We start from the raw sequence: 21,096 nt of genomic DNA, 5'->3' as shown, positions 1-21,096 counted from the left end.
ATTTCCGTCCCGAACAGATACCAGATCCCTGGTTGTACTAGAATAACATGAATACTGAAATCTATACATGGATGCACTTGAATTCGGCTTCAGTACAGTACCGATGTCCTGTATGGCATGTGTATGAACTACTTCAGAGGTACTAAAATCTATGAGCATGAAATTTCTGTGTTTATAGTATCCAATCTATCCTTCATCAAGTCTCTTTTGCTCATGGCCAAATCTTTTCTGAATGTGGAATTCTGAAGGATGTCTTTCTCTTGCCAATTAGTTAGAGCACAAAGAGTTCCAGGTTTCTGTGTTCTTCAGTCGTATACTATGATACCATTACCTGTGACTGTCAACAATGCAATGGAAATGGCTGCCATTTTGCACAATCCTGCTGTTAGAAAAACGACGCCATTACCTTGTAGTCAGTTACAGGTATCGGTACAGTGCTACTGAAGAAAGCATGCATGCAGTCAGGCTTAATTAAGAGCTGTCTAGTTTGCAGTCTACAGTACATAAGTGCACACTGCAAAGAGATGACTTGGTTCATGCACAGAGTTCGTGTACAGACTCGAACATTGCATATACATACACAAAAACCTGGAACTCCTTTCGACTCTTTTACATTCCTGATGATCTTTTGTGCAGTAGGCATCACTCTGCGAACAGGTTGTAGTGTGCACTGTGGCATCCCTCTCCACAATAATTATTGTGAATATAAATATACACATACATGATGATGATGATGATGATAATGATGGTTGTCCACTGATTTCAGTGATGACACTGGTCAATCTTTGCTCAAGGAGACACGGACAAAGCAGAGCCTGCGCATAGAATGGTTTATGGTGAGTAAGACTTGCACAATATCACAGACCCACTCTCTCGTCCTAGATTACCAAGTACATACTGGGGCAGGAGCTGCAACAAGCATGCAAGCAACTAGGATACAGTGCATGGTTTGCCAAAGAATCACTGATCGGTCTTCATTCCTGCCATAAAGTACACCACAGTATACATGTACTATACTGCTGTAACCCCATGACAAAAAGCCTGTTGTCTTTGCCATTGCGTCACAACAAAGCATAATACAAGGCCATAGACAGTGATACATGGATCAGCGCCGAGGCGTATGACCTCAAGTTAGCGCAGGCTTATTTGATGGCGGCCTGTACTCGCCTTGTCACAGTGCTGTCAACGAGCTTTGTGGGTTTTCTTTGGGAACAGTAGCGCCACCTACTGTCCCGCCACACCCTGGTGGTACACCACTGCGGGTTCCCAACTGCTTATTCATCAGAAAATTCATTCATTAGAATGGTTTTCTGTTTATATCGCAGCTGGCCCTCATATCTGAAGGTTGTTCCAATATCCGCCACCCATGGATGCGCTCAGTATACATACATCGATACACATGGACAAACAATAATTATTGTGAATATACAGTACAGATACAAGCCAAAACAGTCGTCAATGTAAAGCATAAAAGTTCACAACAATTCGTTAATATAATCATGGAAACAACACTCAAAATCCTTTAAATGCAGTCAAAGAATTTCATTCCGCAAAGCTGCAGTTTAATCACAGGAAGCCACAACTTGCCTACTAATGTGTTTCTCAGACCACCGATGCGGCCACTTCAAATCTAAATCTACATATGGCCTTCAGCAATGGCAACCGTAACATTAAAAATCAAAACGTCTACATGATTAATGAAATTAATCATGCTGATATAAAACTAACTTCCTATCACACCTCCAGAACCGTCGGAGTTTCACTGTCGACCTTATCAGACGTCTGATCAGTAGTTGCATCGTTCTTGGTCTCAACCGAAGCTGCTACAACCTTGTCTGACTCTAAAAGCTGAGAAGCTGCAACCAGTTCTTCGGCAGTATCTTTAGTTTGGCTTGAAGCCGGAGACTTATCTATAAATGCAGTACGCCAAAGTTGGTACAAGACAGCTCTATAGATTATTAGCACTGAATAAACTGACTACACACCAAGGTGCCTCACGCTAAGGCCAGACCAACTGTAGCATTCTTGCCTATGTAATTCACATATGCATGTGTGTATATAGTTAAGTGGCTTCACCATATACGGTAGTTCTGAGTTGTGTTGCCATTTTTGCAACAGAATGACTGAACCGGCGTTTGAGTACCAGTTCACTGAAGTAGTCATTTAGCTAGGATATCAGTCAGTCAATGAAAGCAACAGCTTGCACACAGATGTTAAAGAAGTCTTGATGTCTGTGCACTCTTGTCTGTTGTGTTCACCGCTCGTGTCTCCTCGCAGAGCCTATCTTGCCCGCTACTCGTCATCCAGCTCGTGACACGAACTAATTTTTGATCCTCGTATATTTGAACATGCAACCCGGATCAACCAATTGAAATAAAAATATGAAAGTACGTACTATAAACATGCAGTTGCTTCATAGTCTCAAAGCGGAATACTGTATAACATTCAAAAGTCAGTGGGACATGAATTTATCGACCCCTTTCAACATCCAACACAACCACCACATCACACATTCGTCCAGCCCTATGATTCATGTGTCACGTTACATTGACTTCTCCATTTCATGCCACACATGCACTAAAATTTCCATAACGCGTTCCTCGATTTTGCTTTCTGGTGCGCTCTTCCACTGAAACAAGTGCCAAGTTCAACACGAGAGTGTTTGTGAAATGTAGAATACAAGATTATCAATAAGATGTGAGATATGTTATCTATTGTATTGGGGTGTGTAACTTGGTATATTTGGCTCATTCAACAAATTTACTATCTACACTGTAACCACTAGTTACGATTACAATCTACAAATTTGCAGGCTCAGAGCAACAGAGCAATTCATCATGTATGACATGTACGTACATACCACAGTTGATCAGGATCCACGGACTGTAGCCAACTGGCAAACCCTTCAAGCATGAATTGTTTTGGTTTATGTGTTTCCAAGCTAAAATCTCAAATATTTTCTGGAAGTTTGTGTAACTAAGTGAACCTAATTGACTAACAGGTTTTAGCTCAGTTTGCCGTTTACTCTAAAACCATCTTTTCCCTAGGAATGATTAGAACACACGTACCATTAGCTCAACATTGAACAGACTGTGTGCACGTGTGTGTGTGCACGTGCATGTGTGTGTGTGTGTGTGTGTGTGTGTGTGTGTGTGTGTGTGTGTGTGTGTGTGTGTGTGCGTGTGTGTTTTAGTAGGTCAATCAATGTCCCATGTCCAACTGTATTCTGCTCTCTCTAAGTCTTACCACGATTTTCAACTGTGTTACCATCTTGCAATTCAGTTGAATGACCTACATCTGTAGAGTCCCCTTCCTGCAATCATTTCATAACAGTATGATATATAATAAGTAGACTCCCAACCAAGAGCAAAACTATCACCTTTTGTTGCTCTTTGGTATCTGGAGACTTGCTCTCTCGTTGTGCATCAGAAATTTTAGTTGACTCTGATTCACCACTTTCTACTTCAACACCAGATGATGGTACTTCCTCTGATTCAGTGATTGGCTCATTCGAGCTTAGTTTCAATGATTCAATCGTATCAGTGATCTCTGTGCTGTCATCTTTAGATTCTTCTGATTGTTTGTCTTCTGGTGGACTCATTCCTAGTGTGTTGTCATTGACAGCAACTTCTGTTTTAGTTGTCACTGAAACTTGTTCTTCTGGATGCGTATCACCTGTGGTGTGCTTGTCAGTTTGCAGTTCAATGATCATTTCCTCTGATGATGGTGTTTCTTGTGCCTCCGTTTTCTCTAAAGCACTAGGTTGGAATTTTTCATTACTACCCTCTGTGGCTTGTTCAACTGTTTTCTCTGGATTCTCTACATCCGTCTCGGCACTTGGTAGAGACACTGTGTGATCCTTTTGTTCGTCAGTAGACGCATCACTTTGAGCAACAACTTCTTTCTTTTCAACTTCAGTACCATCCACAACTACTTCTACTTCTCCAAGTTGGGTCACAATGACTGCCTCTGAAGGTTCATCTTTTGTAGGCACCACATCACCAATGACTTCACCCACCTCTTCAGATGGTATATTAGTTTCAGGTGTTCTGCAAATATGAAAATGGTTCAAGAGAACTCTCTTTACAAATGCAAATTATCCGTATACTCACTCTGTTGCTTTCGGTTTCATAGCTCTGCCTAATTTAGGTGAAACAGGTTTAGGTTTAACCGCTGGAGTTGGCTTTGCCAAAGTTGAAGGCTACAGAACAGTAATAAATAGCCAATTGTAGATAACACTCCTCAATAGAATGAGTACCTTCTTAGATTCTTGTCGACCCTTCATTTCATTCAGCATTTGTTGAGGTATCGTTGGACTTCTTCCTGAGCGTGGTTTAGGTTTTGGCTTTTGTTTCTCCTCATTATCTTTGCCTGAAACTGGAAGCGACGTTTCTGAATCTTCCTTCTGAACTACCCCCTTTTGCTTCAATTCAGCAGCCAGCTGAGTTCCAAATGCTGTCCCTGGACCCACAGCAGCTATAGTAGTTGCTCTTCTTTCTGACCTGGGTGATGTCTGATTCTGAGATTTATCTTTAACTAACTGGAGATTCTCTTCTTCAATTGATGGGTCTGGAGTTTTCTCCTTTGGTGATGTCGATTTCTTCTCTCTTGAAGGAGATTTCACTTTCTTAAAAAATCCACCCCTAAAGCAAACAACAAGTAACACAATGCAGTGGTAACTATGTTGATGTTATTGACTTCTTTTCTTCCGTCTACGTTCAAAAACACAAATAAAGAAAGTTCACCATTATGGTAATACTCTGTTCGTTCACCTTTGCCTTTCCAACACTAGGTGACAGCGACCTTGATTTGTCTAGTTGTTGTTCCTTCACCTGCGGCTGCTGCTTTTCCTGCAAATCACATGCTAAGTATTTTCCCTACTAACATTACAAAAACACCATGTGAGCTCACAACAATGATTGGAGGCTTCAGGGCCGTCTGAGGTTGAATTGGCTTTGCAGCCTTTGGAAGTCTAATAAGAAAGTGTATTATATACAACAAATTCAATGATTAAATAGCAAACTTGTCACTTGTTAAATTACAACAAATACTGCACACTGTTCCTACATGAGTAACTTACTCATTAGCAATAGCATCACTCTCATTAGCCTCAGACAATGTTCCAAAAGCAAAGATATCTGATGACGTTGCTTCTTCAGACTCTGCTGGACGAGCGACAAGTCGGTGTGTTGGTCGTGCTCTTTTGCTTGGTCCTTTTGGACGGTCTTTCACCAAGTGATGCAATGGTGGCCCCTCGGGTTCCAGAGCAGCACTATCAACTACACAAAACTACAAATTAAAGTACAAAACAAACATAAACAAACAACTGTACTCACGTTGAATGGATCCTGGTCTATTCTTCTTCAGAGTGTGCTTCAATAATCGACTCTAACATTATCAATGACATAAACCATAACAATTTACTGACACTCAATAACAAGATTCTACCATCATTTGGCCATCTGCTTGATCAATCGATGGCTTGTCAAGCTCATCACTTGCACTCATAGCTGCCTTTCTAGCCGCCTGTTTTTCTTGAAGAATTTGTACCTTAAGCAAACCAATCCACTCATGTCTGCACCTGCCTGGACAGTATCCATCAAACAAACCAGTTTCTTTCTCTGCAGTTCAAGCTCTTTCGTTGTGTGTTCCACAAGAATCTCTGATACTTTAACAGCAGATTCATAACTGACTTGGCTACAACACAAACTCAACTATTACAAGATAAGGTCAACCGAAAAATTGTCTGATTGGGTAACCCGCCCACCCGTGTTTGGAGGGCTGCTGAATTTTTATTTAAATATGTTTCTGTTGGCCTGGGCATATCTGTGTTCAATGGGACACGAGTTTTGAGAGATGGCAAGATTCGTCGTGTGTATGGCGATTGTAGTCTTCGTGAGGTGTTGCAGGAAGTTGGATTCGGTGATCGAGTGGACGATGTACAAAAAAATTTAAAAACTCTGCCCGCCCGTCATTCTCCGCATGTTATCCCAATCAGACAATTTTCGGTGTAGCCTAAACTTTATATATTTATATATTTTCAAAACAATCTTTAATTAAGAACAGACCAACTAAATTATTTGATGACCGGATCTCTTAGTTTGAAAACCAGACCGACCAAAACAAAAACAATAATAATGACCACATAACATTTTGAGTATGTGCAGTTCTGCTGTTCTTCATTTGACTTGGATACAAAATCACCTAGTTTTTGACTTCTTAGGAGGCATCAAGAAGACGTGTCAATTACTTTGGTGAATGAAATAATTCTGGAAATAACATGCTGCATAACGCATGCACAGTTGTCAAGTAAGCAAGATACACACCATCGGAGGCCAGCCCACATATTGATAAAATTGTGGGCATGGCTACTGACTCTAAGTAGGGTGCCTTTCATTCCAAAATTTCTGGCAAGAACATTGATACAGACCATAAGCACCATACCAAACTTTTGTTGTGACGTCAACTCCAACGCCTTGAACAAGTAACTCAGTAAGAAACTGGACATCAAGACAATGCTGTTCCTTCAAAATCGCTCTCATATCATCCTCCATCTAGAAGACACACACGAGGTCGAGCAACCGACTAAACACAAAACGGATAACCACACTTGTTCGGGAACGAGAGTTGGACACGTTGAAACTGCAATATCTCGTATCTTCTCTGCTGTTTCCTACAAACCTCCACGTATAGTAAAAATCAAAACTGAACTCGAGTACTCGCGGTCACTTTTAGACTTGTTCCATTCAAATGCTGATGGAGTTCTGATGCCAAGTGTTGCATGTGCCCCTCGATGTCACCAGCAAGTTTCTCCTCTACCGTATGTGAGTGCAGTCGCAACAACAGCTACAGGCAAGTTTTAATTAAACATTGTATATCTGTTGCTACATCATTATAAAATAATAATGGGTGCTCGTTTCATTCCCACCTGTGCGAGCAAGCACGTACCTTATACTTGTTTGACTAGCTGCAGAGGAGAAATACGTATATGAAATTCTAATTATTAGCTAAGAACAGCATTAACTGTCATAACAACTCAGAGAGTGTTCACACCGGGCTTAATCACTAGTTTGGCATTAGTGCACTAACGCCACTTGTTCACACCAGTCCTAATCATGATTAGTGTAAGGCCATTCTAATGCCGTAAAGAATAGTATTATAACTGCATTAGTGGCATTAAGTGGTTGCCCGTGACTTTGACACGTGAGGTAGAATAGAAGAAGAGCATGCCGCCAATGTTTCTGATGTGATGTTGTATGTTTAATTAAAAGTACAAATGCAGCAAAACAATATGGCGACCTACACGGAAGCACAGGCAGATGTATACTACACGCGTGCCTGTACATGTGACAATTAACTTCTTGCCGGCCCTGAAGGAGCTGCCAGAGAAAGCAAACTAAATGTTTCCCTCTTCAAAACCTAAAGCAATGGCTTCAATTCACGCGGATTCTTGCCGGATATGATGGATGAAACTGTCGAGGCTAATTACACTCACATACCCACGTGACTTACTAATCAGAGTTAGCGGTGTGAACGCGCTTGCGTTAATGTTGGCCTAATCATAGTTAGTCTAATCGTAGTTGGTCCAGGTGTTGGTGTGAACACGCTCTCAGACGCTCCATGCTGCTTATGCCTAATTCAATATTGTTGCCATTGTAATAACGATAGAATGACATCACATAAAGTATCAATTTTTATGCCCATCAAGAAAAACAAACAAATTTTTCATAATGATCCATTTGTAATAGCTGTCCCCTGGGTCGTAGGAGTGGAGCAACGCAGTCACATAAATGAGAATAGTTCCATAGAAACATCTCAAGTGATGATGTCACATGACGTAGGCTATTTATATTTATCTTCTTCGAAACTAGCAAAGAATGATTCAAATTTATCAATTTCTAAACGATTCCCCAGAGTGTAGGGGTGGTGGTGCACAGACAAACATAATTAGGTATGTAGGTATGTACGCAGCGCCGAATTCAGGAATTTTTGAAAGAGGGGATTCACCGTTAGCAGTTATTTATAGCATTACTAATTTTCTCTTTTCTAATGAAATTACATGAAATTATTGAACCACGCCTATTGGAAAAGAGGGGGTTGCAACCCCCGAACCCCCTCTGGATCCGGCCCTGGTACGGACATTCAAAGTACCCCTATGACGCATTAGAGAAAACTCGCTCACTCGCTTGCAAACTATTGCAAAAACAATGTGACAACCTGAGATATCTTGTTGGCGCCTTTTACAAGTTCCTTTGACTGCAACACTGTCTCATTACCGTTAACTCCAAATGCCTCTAGATCAACCACTACGTCTTGGATAGCCACAACAACTTTGTCAACAGCCTATGTCCACATACATTGTGCTATATAGAAGAGCTAGAGAAGTTAGTATACGGATTCGACAAAACCTGCTGTTGTGTGGTGCTAATCATAATCTGGTTCTGTTGCCGTGTTGCTTGGTCAACGTCAAATCGATGAACCGAGTGATTTCTGCTTAGACTCTCCTGGATCTGCAACGTAGCACATAAATATTTTACATAAATACATGTTCACACACACACACACACACACACACACACACACACACACACACACACACACACACACACACACACACACACACACCAGTATGTGACATGTTTTCTATAGTTAAGTCTATGTAGCTGTAGTTGCACTTGTTTTGTGCTGTTCTTGTAGCAACACACAAGCATGTGCAGTGTGTGCGTGCGTGCGTGTGTGTGTGCACGCGCATGCGTGTGTGTGTGTGTGTGTGTGTGTGAGTGTGTGGTGTGTGTGTGTGTGTGTGTGTGTGTGTGTGTGTGTGTGTGTGTGTGTGTGTGTGTGTGTGTGTGTGTGTAAAGCAGTACACCTACCTCTTGTAAAACATGTTCTGGTTTATCCTTCAGGTGAGCAGCAACATCATGCACTGGAAAAGGCATGTTCAGCATCGTTCGATTTCTGCAATCATCATTCATTAGAAAACACGCTCACATAAACATACAACAAACGCCACAAAATCCATACATCCGTAATGCATGAGCGACATCTCTAAATCCAACAGGACTCGTTCCATTGCCATCCCAATACACAGTCCTACAGAGCAAACAAAACACATTAATATCAACATAAAATTCTTAATTATTATAACACTAAAGTCATCATTAATTGTTAATTAAAGTTTCAGGCATACATGAGCATCAAACCTTAACGTGTTGTTGATTTGTAATGCCTTTGACAGTATACGAATGCCACGATCGCCAAGAAGGTTCCCACTAATGGACAGAAACATAACAAAGAAATTAAGTTATGAGCTGACGTACTGCAGTGGAGATTATAATGTATGTAAGTGGGTCAGACATCATTCAATGTACTTGAACACAAATTCCATTTTAAACTAACTTTATTAATTATATTAATTATTGACTTAACTTAATTTAAATTAAATTAACTTTAATATTTAAATCATTTTCAAGTTAAATGTATTAATTAATTATATATCATTAATCATACCACACTAAATTAAAGGAGAACTCTCACCAAACACTAGAACTTGCTGAAAGAAAGATACAAGGTCTACTATCTTCCTGCAAGAAGCTCACAGTCCAGCCAGCCACAAAAGCAGAGAATGGGCCATCAGTTGTTCAGACGCTTCCCATATGTAGCATGAAGAGTTACTCTCTGTCCTCATTTGGAAGTAACTACTTTAGGCTTAACCATACCAAGTGCTCCTAATGCACCCAAAATGCAGCGAAACATGATCTATAACTAATCTAAGAAGGGTCTCCTTCTGAGGCTCCGCGGTTGTATTAACACAGTTGATACTTGCGGATAAGTTTGGGGTCCCAGTTTGGTTTAGTCAACAAATCACAACTTCCCACCATGTGTCTCATAATCCTTACCTTGAAAAGTGTACAAGTATCGGTCTTCCTTGCTAACCAACAGTCAGAGTTACTCTGACAATATATACGGGTACTAAACACACCCACACAAGTAATTTCAATGCTTTATTTCTCTGTTTCGGTAAACATCTGCAGTAAACGGTTGCAAAGGATTGTGTTGTGAAGTGACAGCTTTCATCTAAAAGATGGTTGATTTTGGTGAGAGTTCTCCTTTAATTTCTCACCAAATTATGCATAAAATTATTAATTTTGTTGAATTTTTATCTATTTAAGTTTTGCCTGTAAGCAGGTCCTCCCGTTTTTGTTGGTAATAGCAAGTGTACTAGCCAGTTGAAAGATAATGATATCAATGTGACGTGACGTCTATGATACTGTACCTGATATCAAGTTCTGTCAATGATTTATTGGTTGGTAATACATTCAGAAAGATTCCTGCAGCAGCTCTCAACTTTGAGTTTGCCAATGACAACGATTCGAGTTTCTAAATCATAAACGATGACGCGGGTTACCTTATACGAACTCGTAGCAATTCAAATGTATTCATACCGAGTTTTCAGTTGATATTAGTTTACCAACGGCGTCCATGCCTGCGCTGTTACCACTGCAGAAACACAGTTTAGCATCTAGATTTAGAGGCCAGTACTATTTTAATCTTTTTAATAATAATTTATTAATGTGTGTTTGTGTGTGCTGTGTGTGTGTGTGTGTGTGCCGTGTGTGTGTATGTGCCGTGTGTGTGTGTGTGTGTGTGTGTGTGTGTGTGTGTGTGAGTGTGTGTGTGTGTGTGTGTGTGTGTGTGTGTGTGTGTGTGTGTGTGTGTGTGTGTGTGTGTGTGTGTGTGTGTGTGTGTGTGTGTCCATCCTACTCAGTCATTTTAACCATCTGTTTGCCATTTTGGGTTCAAAGTCTAACACATCATGCATTCCTCCCTTACAAAAACGATTGACACTGACATGAGCTGAACTACTAGTATTTTCATACCCACAGCACATGCACTACTTACCACCAGACCCACCAAGCACCCACAATTTCCTACCAACTACAAATTCATCAATGACTTCATCCATAACTCATCTTACATATGCTAATGCTAATGATGCATCAACAAGTCATCAAGTGATATACTTAATACTGAACACACCGTTTGGCATTGAAGTTTTCACCAATTGCAAGTCGTTTTAGTGAAGACGGGCAACGCATCAACGACTGACATACTTGTGTTATGTCTTCATCCAATCCTAAATTAGACGTAAATGTCTCATCTGCACCATCAATGCACAAAACGTAGTAACTCCACTCACCGCTGTTGCTGATGTTGAGCGATTCGAGACAATGTATACTCTGTAGGCCATCGGCGAGAGCAGCAGCAACGAGCTACATCGAACCACAAGCTACCTTCATCACTACTCTACACCCAACCATAACATTCCCTACTTCGTTGTTACTGATGTCCAACTCGACGCTTGTGACACTCTTGTTGGCACTCAGACCCTTCATGACGGCTCTACACAACATCAACATCATCATCTGTGACCCTCTTGTTACACACTGTTGGTGATACATACTTTAGAGCATCAACCGGTAGGCGACAATTCGACAACTTGATGACTTTCAATTGTTGTGCTTTCGAAAAGAACTGAAATGCAATGAAAGAGCATTACGATTTGATAAGAAAATTTATGCCTGAATTGCCACATGCACACCAGTTCGGTATTGCTTGTGTCTCCTGGGCCTTCTTTGCCTTTCCTGTTTAATCAATAGATTAAGAAAATGCAACAAAATTGTAAGAAACAGAATGATACCTCATCGTGTACAAGTTGTGTGAGAGACCTAGATGTTGAAGACTTTGACAACAGCCTCTCAGTAATCCATTAAACAGCTGCATCAAAAGTTAAATAAATAAGACGTCATCGACAGTTACATAGTAGATAGACAGCATACTGTAAAACAGAAACAACTGACTAAACATGCAGATAAACAACACACACACACACACACACACACACACACACACACACACACACACACACACACACACACATGCACGCACGCACACACACACACACACTACGATTTCTATTGGTTCACGTAGTCGTTAACTGCTCAAAACATTTCGATGGTGTACAGTCCATGTTAAAACTATTGACACATTTCTGGTTTACTTGTACCATTTTTGGAAAGTTTTCTTGTTTTGCTATTTATTAAAAAAACTGCGCCAAATTTTCTCAAACAGCTAAAAAGCAGTCACAAAAGCGCATTCACAGCATACAGAACTTTTCCATCATCAAATGAGTTGTGAAAGACAACACTGCGATATTCTGTTACTATACCGCTCCAGTCCCAGAAGTCATCTACGATCTGCCAACTTTTACGTGTTTCTAGCTCTGTTTACTTAATAACTCTCAAAAGACTGGACACTGAAGAATGAATTCAATGCAGAGCTTCCCGTAGAAGACCAAAACTAGATGAAAACCATCAAACAGCTTCAGTTAGTGAACACGACGCAACAAGGAACAAAATCAGCAAACGAACTTGCCAATCAACTGGCAGTGCATGCAGGAAGCTGTCGTCAGTTCTTCCACCAGAACTTCATGACGTAAGTATCGCTACAATATGCTTAATTAAGAAAATTCCGTTAAGTTAAAAAACGAGACTTTGGGCGTCACGATTTCTCAATTAGCCCGCTAGATCACAAGATCTTGCACGAATAGAAACTTCTGGGCGGTCATCAAGCGGCGTGTTGAGTTTCAAAGGCCTCAAAACGTTCATGAACTTAAAGACGCAATCCAGGCGGCGTGTCACTTGCTCACGTTTTGTGATCTGTTGCCGTACATCAAACGCACGTCTAGCCGAATGTGCCTTTGTACGCTAGCGAGGGAAATGCTATCAAAAATGAAAGAAAGACACAACGTACTGATGTGCACTTGTGAGTTTCCAAAAGTCTAGCAAACCTACAAGCATACACAATAGTTCTCTTCTATCTAAAAAACGTACGTGACCTGAAAACGGATCCATTTCTGCTCACACTACACATGGCCATGCCTTCAAGTATAAATGTGTCAATAGTTTTGACTCGGACTGTACATGATTGGTTTCTGCTGGAAGTATCAATGCACTATCACAACAGAGCAAGAAAAAATGTACCAAACTGGAACTGTAAACGAAATATTTTGTCACACAAATTTTTTGTAATTTGTGTGACACTGGCACTGACACGCGTATGTAACGTATGTAACTGTAGTACAAAGTACACATGTACATTACAGTGTAGTACAAGTGTGTGCTGTACACGCATACTGTATGCACAACTGGTATGACGTTCACCCCACTATAAATGGTCTGGGATTCCAAGGATATAACACACGTTATCTTCCGGACAGCGGCTAGTCCCATACTATCCGGATTACAAAGGTTTGAGAGTACGTGCAAAGGACTTGTCACGTTGTTGTGTCCCATAACGCCATTTTTACTTCTGGTATAACGAAACGGCCATTTACTCCCACCCCAAAACAAAATTTTTGGGGAAAAATGTTGATAAATCGGACAGCCCCTTAAAATTAATTAACATGTGCTACCGTGTAGCTACTAGCTATATGTGACAGAAACCATAAAGCTGACATCACAATTATCGTACTTACATGTTCTAAAACACAATCAGTCCTTGACAAGTCAAGATGCTGAATGAAGTTTGGCTTCACGAGAAACTCCATCAAAGCCTGAAAGTGTGAAATGAAAGTCAAACAAAGTAAAAGTTACAACGACTACAAGACAAGCGTCATCATAATACCTGCACACCCTCAGGCTTCAGATGGTTGTCTGACAACACGAGGCTATAAGAAACCAGTTGAAAACTATCGAAACACACACACACACACACACACACACACACACACACACACACACACAGACACGCTCATGCACACACACACACACACACACACACACACACACACACACACACACACTCACACACACACACACACACACACACACTCACACACACACACAGACTTCATATTGTCCTACACTTTAAGACTCTCAGATGTGTGAGTATTTCTATTCAAAGCTGAAGCCAGGGGACCGACACCTTGAAACAAACAGATAATCTAACGACGAGAAACCTCATAACAAATTGTGACTTCACCCTTTGAAGTGAGCTGAACTTTTGAGAGTCTTAGTTGTGAAAGGCCGTGAGGAAGTGTTGCCACAGCAGCAGACAGGGAAGTGATTCCTAATAAACGTTACTATTACATGCTACAAACAAGATATGCAGGACAGCAATAATTCACAAAATACAAATAGATGATCATAACACAGAGTCAAGAAAACAGCTCATGGCACGTGTTGTATAACCATAAAGATAATAAAGCATGATAAAGCACTGTGGAATGGCTACACACAAACAAACAAACAAACAAATAAACAAACACACAAAATACATAAACACCCACACAAACAAATAAACACACAAACACACACAAAAATAAACACACAAACATGCACACAAACAAACAGACACACAAACACACATACAAACAATAAACACACAAACACACACACACCAACAAATAAACACACAAACACACGCATGCATACACACATACATGCACACACACACACACACACACACACACGCACGCGCGCACACACACACACACACACACACACACACACACACACACACACACACACACACACACACACACAACATGTACATGCAACTACTCACCTCTATCGTCCAGAGAGTTGTTAGAAAGATCTAAACTCTTCAAGTCTGTCTCAGAGTTACTCTCAATCGCTTTCGTCAGCTTGTGAATAGAATCCCTACCAGCAACCAACACACACACACATAATTAACTAACTCACAATACTCAACACCATATCAACCATTAACTATAAGAACCACACTTGTTCAATCCTGAATTTACAAGCTTTAGCTGCTCCAACGTCATCGAAAGCTGTAAAGCTCTTGCAAGTGCATCAACACCCTCAGAAGTCTACCAAAACAATCACCAATGAAGCTACACAACAAAAGTCCAAACAGCATCATCAGCACCAGTTTGTTTTCTTGAAACGTAAAGCCAGTAAACCACTTGTTGTATGCCAAAGCACCAATAACAGGAACAAGATCCCTAAACAGAAACACATCTAATTCATCTGTTTCTAATCTACAAAGACAAATGACACTACTGTATGTTGCTAATAACAATACAGTAGGATGCCAGTTATCCAAAAGCGTCGTTAACAGAATGTGGAGTGCCTTGAACGCTCTCTAGAGAACGTGCTATAAACTGTTACACACATGTGCAACAGATGAAAGTCAACTTAGTAACATTCTATGGTAAAACTTTCTTACTATTACCTTGCAGAATGCAGTCAAGTTTGGATGTTTGTGCAATTGCTGTTCATTATACATAGATTCAGTTAAAATGAGTGTGCATGGGTAGCCTCGGAGGCCCATGGACACCTTTACCTGTTTGCACGCCAGAAGAGTTAACATTAGATGTCTGAAATACTCAGACTTATGAACAGGGTCGGGTTGGGTCCCAAAGTGTTCAGATAACTGACATCCGACTCAGGACTGTACCATAGAGTACCAACATCACAAACAGTTGTGTTTACCACTGTGATGCCAGTATCTAAAAGAGGTTCAATTATGAAGTGCCAATTTCCTCAAGTTGAGAGAAAATATCAACTTCCTGGTGTGACTAACATACTGTACATCATTTATTTGCAGTAACTGTTTCAATGCAAGATGAGAACGAAAAACTAGTCTCACACTAATAATAAATATAGTAATAGCAATCAGTTAATTCTAAAAATACTTAACTAAAGTAGGAAAAGCAATAGTTGGTAGTATTTGGAAAAATCTGAATCTCACTAAGTATACGTCTGTCACAATCAGCTAATTCTAACATCATTAGAAAGTTAGTGATCAGGAGAAGACGATGATATATATATATACACACACACCTTGTTTCTGATCAGTGTTGTGAAACTACGGAATTGGCTACTTTCTATATAGCACACCATGTGATTACACCCTAATGGCTAATTAGAACAACCAACTGTGACTTCACACACGCCGCCACATCTTCTAGAGCTACATGTACATGGAATTTTCGAATGCCAACTATTGCTTTTCCTACTTTACTATTTTACAAATGCCAATTAATAATAATATAATACAATGCCAATAATATAATAAACTTATTGAAAGCATCAAACATTATAAAAATATACAATGGACAGAGAACTGAGACAAGTACTAATACACTCAACTAGACTTCAATTCTTACAGACTACATACACCACAAGCAAATGTGCAAAAAAGTATTGTCTTTATTAATCAACGAGATCAATGAACTAACACAAAGCAACAACAACAGCGTGTGTACTCTATGAGATGAGCACTTCATACTAATAAATGGTTTACAGGCATAACAAAGTACAGTACAATATTATTGCATTTGCAACAGTTCAACAACAAACTCAAGAAGTTAACTAAAGAAACGTATTAATCACAACTTCCCACTACACAACGGTATCTACAGGATGCTGGAGTATCAGCAATGGTGAGTGCAGCAGTAAATGTGACAAAGCGCACGAGAGCAACTCACAACTAACTTAATAAACACAAAGCAATCCAAAAGCAATCACCTCGAATCCAAATGATCAAAGTCTTGCAGATTTAACTCTTGTATTCCGTGTGAATGATAAATACTGTTGATCTCCTACAAAGAGACCAAATTTAAACATCAATACACCAAACTGTGTATCACGTGAGCCGACCCATTCGATCTCCTCTTCGTGTTCCACGCGATAATAATCACAAACAAACTCGTATGCAACATTGAATCCACCTTAGAACCATGAGAATCAAAGTGAATTTTAATACAAATGTCATAAGAATTTCTTACTGCAAGGACAGTTTTCGTCACTAACTGATTCGGTAACTTTGCCTACCAGTTCTTTGATTCTGACTAGCCGAGTGGTGGGTTCAATGTTCAGTCTGATCAATTGCCTAATCGATGCAAATAAATAAATAAATAAATAAATAAATAATAAATAAACATTAAATAAATAAATAAATATTAAATAAATAAATAAATATTAAATAAATAAATATTAAATAAATAAATAAATATTAAATAAATAAATAAATATTAAATAAATAAATAAATATTAAATAAATAAATATTAAATAAATAAATAAATAAATATTAAATAAATAAATATTAAATAAATAAATAAATATTAAATAAATAAATAAATAAATATTAAATAAATAAATATTAAATAAATAAATAAATATTAAATAAATAAATAAATAAATATTAAATAAATAAATATTAAATAAATAATAAATAAATAAATAATAAATAAACATTAAATAAATAAATAAATATTAAATAAATAGATAAATATTAAATAAATAAATATTAAATAAATAAATAAATAAATATTAAATAAATAAATAAATAAATATTAAATAAATAAATAAATAAATATTAAATAAATAAATAAATAAATATTAAATAAATAAATAAATAAGTATTAAATAAATAAATATTAAATAAATAAATATTAAATAAATAAATATTAAATAAATAATAAATAAATAAATAATAAATAAACATTAAATAAATAAATAAATATTAAATAAATAAATAAATATTAAATAAATAAATAAATAAATATTAAATAAATAAATAAATATTAAATAAAAAAATAAATAAATATAAATAAATGAATACAGAAAAGTAAATTGAAACAGCAATAAAGCAGGTAATGCGTATATGACACTCACTGAAATGGAGTTGCTAGCAAATTCGATCTCAACGCTGTAACAATATTGGCAATAATCTCATCGCCGTCACCTTTCTTGACGTGATAAACAGTACGGCCAGTGTTCGAAACCAATATCAACTACATAGAATGACAGACAAATGTAATTACGGCACACACACTGACACACACACACACACACACACACACACACACACACACACACACACACACACGGTCGTAGCTCTGAAACGAGTAGAACACAGCTTCATGTACTAGTGATCATACCAGTTCGGGCTTTGCACTTTCAATGGCAAGTATACTCAAGAAGTGAAGTGCCGCTTCAACCTGAAACAAAGAAAATTAAATTTAATAATACACACGAAGAGATACAGAGATCAACGGCATACTAACTCTGGGAACGCCTTTCGATGTCAACAAAATAAATAACCGACGTGTTGAAACAACCTGCGACGATACAACAGAAATAACCAAACAAATATATGGAAAGTTACAGCAGGGTATAGAGCAAACGGTGAATTAGATTTAATTAATACAAATAAATCAAGTTTGACTTCACATACTACGATTTATAGTGTGGAGTCTGTGTCATTGCACCTCACTATACGAGCAGTCGCATCACGTAGAGAGATAACAATATTTCCAACTGCTCTCCATTTCTCGGTAAACGTCGTACAACATGGTAAGGTAGCCTACTGTGTGTGTGTGTGTGTGTGTGTGTGTGTGTGTGTGTGTGTGTGTGTGTGTGTGTGTGTGTGTGTGTGTGTGTGTGTGTGTGTGTGTGTGTGTAACTCATGCATAACAAGCAGGCGAGGATTCAGGATTTTGAAAGGAAGAGAGCCCAATCACGTCCACAGCAAAAACCATACCCACTCAGTTTTCTCAACCTAACAACCTCGATCAACAATCATCATGTCAGCAACACTAGATCCTTTGAAGTCTCAGTCTCTTAAACATACAACGTGCCTTACTTCAGACATCTCTCAGCTGGAGTCTTATGCCACACGTGCAGTCTATCAGACTAAGAGAATAATATTCTTGATATCAAATCAGTCATCAGTCTTGTATATCTGATCACAATTTGTGCCATCGCAAGTAACGACAAGATGTCTTACACTCTGGCAAGTTACCAGCAAACGGCAATGGAGAGAAGGGTCCGGGGGGGGGGGAGGGAAGGGGGGACGTTGTGCCCTCTCTCTGGATCCACTACTGACAAGTGCATTTACACTATGCTTGACATTCTGCTTGTGCTCAGCATTTCAGTGCTGAGAAGCTGTACTACTGCCTGTATTGCTTGCTACATGACAAATGCAGCACATACCTCACCGCACCACACTACTACCATACTGACAATGGCGGATCCAGAGGGGGTCCAGACCTCCCTTCCGTGACTGAATTATCTGTACACTTAGTAATGCAGAAGTCTTTAGATTTAACACTAGAGTCACAGATCGTTTTGCATTGAAGTCCCCTAGACGTATGTTACTGACAGACCCAATTCAATGAAGTATCTGGTGACGATGCGTCAAGGACTATTCCTAAGTAGACTGCTAGCTGCTAAGCACTGTCCTAGTTATTGTATGAGTAGAATTAGTATTAAGCGTTTCTTTTGAATTAAACTACTGGATGACCACATACTCAAGTGACACCAATACTAAAGAGTGTTTTAATGTCATTAAATACAAACTGCTGTAATCTTTCCATTCAAACTTTAGTTCTTTGATGATGTGAGCTTAGCGGGGCGGGGCACTATTTTATTAGGCTGGGCCTCTCCTTCTACGGAATCCTGGATCCGCTATTGACTGACTCCACACCATAACAACACACACACACACACACACACACACACACACACACACACACACACACACACACACACACACACACACACACACACACACACACAATGTTGGACAAATGGACAAATGTTAAGCCCTCCACGTCTTTCGACGTCAACCTTAAGGTCAGTTGCAGAGATAGCTCCCCTGCCTCTAGAGACAGGGCCTCCATGCGCTACGTGGAGTCTTGGGGCCAGCGCTACAATCCACCTGGAGCTTGACCAGAGTCATCCAGGGGCACGGACAATGACGCAGCTCTGGGACTGGATACCAAGGCCCACACGTACCCGTCTGCTGCATGATGTTGCTGCCAAGCCAGTGGTCATGTCCACCCCAGTCAATGACCAGGTACTCATTTATACTCCTGAGTCAAGAGAAGCAAGTGTGGGTGAGTTTCTTGCTCAAGGAAACTGCGACAGTGGAGCCTCCACCAGGATCGAACCTTCAGCCCTCATCACGGAATACAAGATCCCGGATGTCATCACCAACTCGCTCTACCCACACCCACACCCACCCACCCACACACACACCACACACACACACACACACACACACACACACACACACACACACACACACACACACACCTACCCATAATTAGCACCCAAGCTCCTGACTGTCTTACCAACAGACAAGCACACACTCTCACACACGCACACACTCCCACAAACGGACATTCCAACGTCACAACGCTCTCGAATCCGCACTCAACCATCACAGCAGGCAATCATGAAAATTACACTTGGAAGTTGGAAATACCAGGAAATTCGTGGAATAATCAACCGACCTCACACACACCACAGCCTTACTTTCAAGTCAAACACACACATTCAAACCAAAACACAATCCTAGAAACTCGGTGCGACGCTCACAACGGAGTCTTCCATCACTCTGAGTCAGTCTGCCAATCACATCCGGCTTCCCACCAATTCATCCAGCCCAACACGACAAAAACACAAGCACGACGTCTAGCACACACAGACTGACTACCGAACACGACACATCCCTACAGCTACCGTCTATCCACATCACTAGCATATTACAATACATTTTGTCGCAATTCGGTATTGTATCGCTGTACAAGTTGAGTGTTAGGATTTCGGTGTGATACGGTGGTATTTCAGTAGGTCTGTTGTCTCACCAGAAAACGAGGCTCTAGTCGTTCGCCCTTGCCTTCGACTTGTACTGCCTTGCGAACGCAGATCTCCTCGCCGCTCGGCAGGAAGCGCTCGATGTTACCTGAAATCGGAAGGAATACAGCGCGGTTTTGCGAGAAACGCGGTGCGGTGAACGACATGGCGTACGTAGAATTTCGCTCTCCATGATGAGAAGGTCGGATTTTGTGTGGCGAATTTCTGACAGCCGGCGCAAGCGCAGCGTGAAGAAGATCCCGTATGTAACACTATAATAAGATTATCGCCCCGCCCACGTTCTGACTTTCGGATGCTGTAAGCCTCGCAAGCCAGACTCTCCTGCGATGTCGCGGAAAAAATTAATCACGCGAGAAGGAGGAGCCTTTAACGACGACAAAATTGTCTAGAATCTCGTCG

General features: G+C 39.8%; 1 protein-coding gene across 1 annotated transcript; it reads right to left on the bottom strand.

Moving 5' to 3' along the window:
* Positions 1-1,396: 1,396 nt before the first annotated feature.
* LOC134178260 (F-actin-uncapping protein LRRC16A-like) lies at positions 1,397-20,901 on the bottom strand. Its single transcript, XM_062645104.1, has 43 exons — positions 20,851-20,901; positions 20,688-20,785; positions 18,102-18,155; positions 17,976-18,035; positions 17,710-17,828; positions 16,820-16,923; positions 16,692-16,762; positions 16,560-16,633; positions 14,956-15,031; positions 14,808-14,896; positions 14,629-14,723; positions 14,044-14,130; positions 13,926-13,986; positions 13,687-13,729; positions 13,538-13,615; positions 11,702-11,778; positions 11,603-11,645; positions 11,465-11,535; positions 11,334-11,403; positions 11,201-11,273; positions 11,041-11,137; positions 10,446-10,500; positions 10,277-10,380; positions 9,204-9,272; positions 9,025-9,093; positions 8,874-8,958; positions 8,409-8,510; positions 8,218-8,343; positions 6,730-6,846; positions 6,611-6,673; positions 6,445-6,554; positions 5,610-5,697; positions 5,449-5,550; positions 5,337-5,388; positions 5,081-5,279; positions 4,912-4,972; positions 4,773-4,850; positions 4,699-4,712; positions 4,259-4,643; positions 4,113-4,201; positions 3,380-4,049; positions 3,247-3,313; positions 1,397-1,910 (listed from the first exon to the last, which is right to left on the bottom strand). The coding sequence occupies exons 1-43, from the start codon at positions 20,867-20,869 to the stop codon at positions 1,735-1,737; spliced, it is 4,440 nt and encodes a 1,479-aa protein (XP_062501088.1). The 5' UTR covers positions 20,870-20,901; the 3' UTR covers positions 1,397-1,734.
* Positions 20,902-21,096: the final 195 nt, after the last annotated feature.

The sequence above is a fragment of the Corticium candelabrum genome, chromosome 4 (genome assembly GCF_963422355.1).
Source record: "Corticium candelabrum chromosome 4, ooCorCand1.1, whole genome shotgun sequence".
NCBI classification, from domain to species: Eukaryota; Metazoa; Porifera; class Homoscleromorpha; order Homosclerophorida; family Plakinidae; genus Corticium; species Corticium candelabrum.
The sequence above is the reverse complement of the archived record's forward strand: the minus strand, read 5'-3'. Positions and strand labels throughout refer to the sequence as shown.

Bases quoted from the DNA above. Each gene is read 5' to 3' on its own strand.
- LOC134178260 (XM_062645104.1), bottom strand. The intron at 13,616-13,686 runs GTATTATGATGA...TCACACTTTCAG, and splicing joins TGAAGCCTGAGGGTGTGCAG to GCTTTGATGGAGTTTCTCGT. The intron at 11,404-11,464 runs GTATGTATCACC...GATGTTGTGTAG, and splicing joins CTACCGGTTGATGCTCTAAA to AGCCGTCATGAAGGGTCTGA.